Genomic DNA, 2,643 nt, shown 5'->3' with positions numbered 1-2,643 from the left:
ACGAAAGATCACGTGGAACGTGAGTTGAAGACCTACAATTTGAACCTAATGAATGATGAATTCGCGTTATAAGTCTTGAATATATTTTCATACTGTAGTATTCGAACCCAAAATCAGTATGTACAATATCTTTATTACATTCGTATTTTTTCTCCCTTTTACTAAATGCTCTAAGTGTTTCAAGAACAGGAACTTCATTTTATAACATACAGATAATAAAAAATAAATAAATAGAGGGGGGAAAAGAAAAACAGGGAGAATCATGGAGAACAAAAGAAGAGAGAAGCAGGCAAAGAAAGAGTAGAGGGGCAAATATAAGTTGGGAAAAAGACCGAGGTAGATAATAAAGAAAGAGAGCGGAAAATATAAATATAGGATGAGAGAAAGGGAAAAAAGAGAAGAGAAAGGTGAAGAAAACTGGAGAGAGAGAGAGAGATAATTATAGACAGGTGGAGGAGGAGGAAACAAAAAGAAATGTCACGAAGTTTGTAAGCTTCTACTAAAACCTAATGGCTATAAACATCTATTTTGCGAGTCACCTTGTATGGTGAAAGTTTTACAACACGCCTATTAAACTATGCAACCTAATGGTTATAAAAATCTATTTTGCGAGTCACCTTGTATGATGAAAGTTCAACAACACGCTTATTAAACTATGTATCTTACCCCAATAATCTCTTTTAGATAACAGCAATATACAAATAGCAACAAAAATAATTCCTTTTTCAAATAAAAATTAATTTGATTTTTTAGCCTATGCCTTCCCCTCTTCAGCCGGTTCTAGCTGAATCAACCCAAGAATTTGTGGCTCAGAGAGACATGTAAGTTTAGTTGTTATGTTTCGTCTCACGTGGTTTCACCTTTGTTATTTACAGTTTGTTGGGAAGTTGATTACAGAGAAATCATGGTTTTGAATGAAAATCTTTTGTGGTTACAACTGTATATTCTTCTTTATTTATAAGAACGTTGCCTCATCTTTTAAATTCTTACACAACAAAATTCAGAATGGTTTGTTGACTATAATTAGTTTAAATGTTGAATCCCACGTGTTTAGATTACACAATGAGTTTTATTGTCTTATAGTAGACTCGAAGATTTGCTCATTTATTAAAACTAAAAACAGTTGAAACGAGTTGCTATATTTACTAATTCTAAAATACAACAAATAATTCTTATAAATTCAAAAGTAACTGCCTGTCTTCTCTAAGTCAAAAACACGCTGAACAACTGGCTTAGCTTAGACCAAAACACACTGAGTAACTGTCTTACCTGAAATACATTGAATAGCTGAGTGTCTTAGACAATTCTAAAACACGCTGAACAATTGTTTAGGTCAAGTCAAAAACTCACAGAACAATTGTGTCTAGGTGAAGTCAAAAACTCACAGAACAATTGTTTAGGTCAAGTCAAAAACTCACAGAACAATTGTGTCTAGGTCAAGTCCAAAACTCACTGAACAATTGTCTAGGTCAAGTCCAAATCACACTGAACAATTGTGTCTAGGTCAAGTCCAAAACTCACTGAACAATTGTCTAGGTCAAGTCCAAATCTCACTGAACAATTGTCTAGGTCAAGTCCAAATCTCACTGATCAATTGTCTAGGTCAAGTCCAAATCTCACTGAACAATTGTCTAGGTCAAGTCCAAATCTCACTGAACAATTGTGTCTAGGTCAAGTCCAAAACTCACTGAACAATTGTCTAGGTCAAGTCCAAATCTCACTGAACAATTGTCTAAGTCAAGACTAAAACTCACTGAACAATTGTCTAGGTCAAGTCCAAAACTCACTGAACAATTTAATAGATCAACTCCAAAACTCACTGAACAGTTGTCTAGGTCAAGACCAAAACTCACTGAACAACTAATTGTTTCATATTATTTGCAGCAATAAAATATTAAATAGTATTTATTATTAATAATAATGATATTTTTTGTCCTGAAAACACAGTAGGGAGTCTGCATAAATGTTTACTGTAACATCTAATTTTGCAAATTAAGACTAAAAATGTATATGCATTTTATAATAACAAAGCTGTTTTGATAATTATTAATTATTGGTTTAGCTTTATTTGTCGAGTGTGCAAAGATACGCCTTTTTGTTAGAAATTATTAGCTGTTTTTTAATACAGAATATCAGTTCCCTTTTGATAGTTTTAAATTGTCTTTACTTTTCCAGTTGAATTGATAACATTTAGGATTTTCATAATGTTTTGAAACAAAACCTCTGCACATTACCAATTAAAATATGCAACATTTTTCTTCCATTCCAGGGTTAAACCTGAACCGTGTGATGACACGTAAGTATCAATTAAACTCATTAGTTCATGTTCTGTTAGTGTTTGTATTGAGCTCATAATTCATTATTGGTTCTATTAAGGTTTGTATTGAGCTCATCATTCATTATTGGTTCTATTAAGGTTTGTCTTGAGCTCATCATTCATTATTGGTTCTATTAAGGTTGGTATTGAGCTCATCATTCATTATAGGTTTTATTAAGGTTTGTCTTGAGCTTATTCAGCATTGGTTCTATCAAGGTTTGTCTTGAGCTTATTCATCATTGGTTCTATTAAGGTTTGTCTTGAGCTTATTCATTATTGGTTCTATTAGGGTTTGTCTTGAGCTTATTCATTATTGATTCTGTTAA

At 32.4% G+C, this 2,643-nt stretch overlaps 1 protein-coding gene across 1 annotated transcript in view; it reads left to right on the top strand.

The window, feature by feature from the left end:
- Positions 1-793: 793 nt before the first annotated feature.
- Positions 794-2,643, top strand: part of LOC106470943 — a 44,512-nt gene continuing 42,662 nt past the window's right edge. The window contains exons 1-2 of the mRNA XM_022399584.1: positions 794-821; positions 2,270-2,296. Of these exons, the coding sequence (XP_022255292.1) occupies positions 2,290-2,296 (7 nt within the window). The 5' untranslated portion in view covers positions 794-821; positions 2,270-2,289. The remainder of the gene's footprint in view (positions 822-2,269; positions 2,297-2,643) is intronic.

This window comes from Limulus polyphemus, unplaced genomic scaffold (genome assembly GCF_000517525.1).
Source record: "Limulus polyphemus unplaced genomic scaffold, Limulus_polyphemus-2.1.2 Scaffold4310, whole genome shotgun sequence".
In the NCBI taxonomy this organism is placed as follows: domain Eukaryota; kingdom Metazoa; phylum Arthropoda; class Merostomata; order Xiphosura; family Limulidae; genus Limulus; species Limulus polyphemus.
The sequence above is the reverse complement of the archived record's forward strand: the minus strand, read 5'-3'. Positions and strand labels throughout refer to the sequence as shown.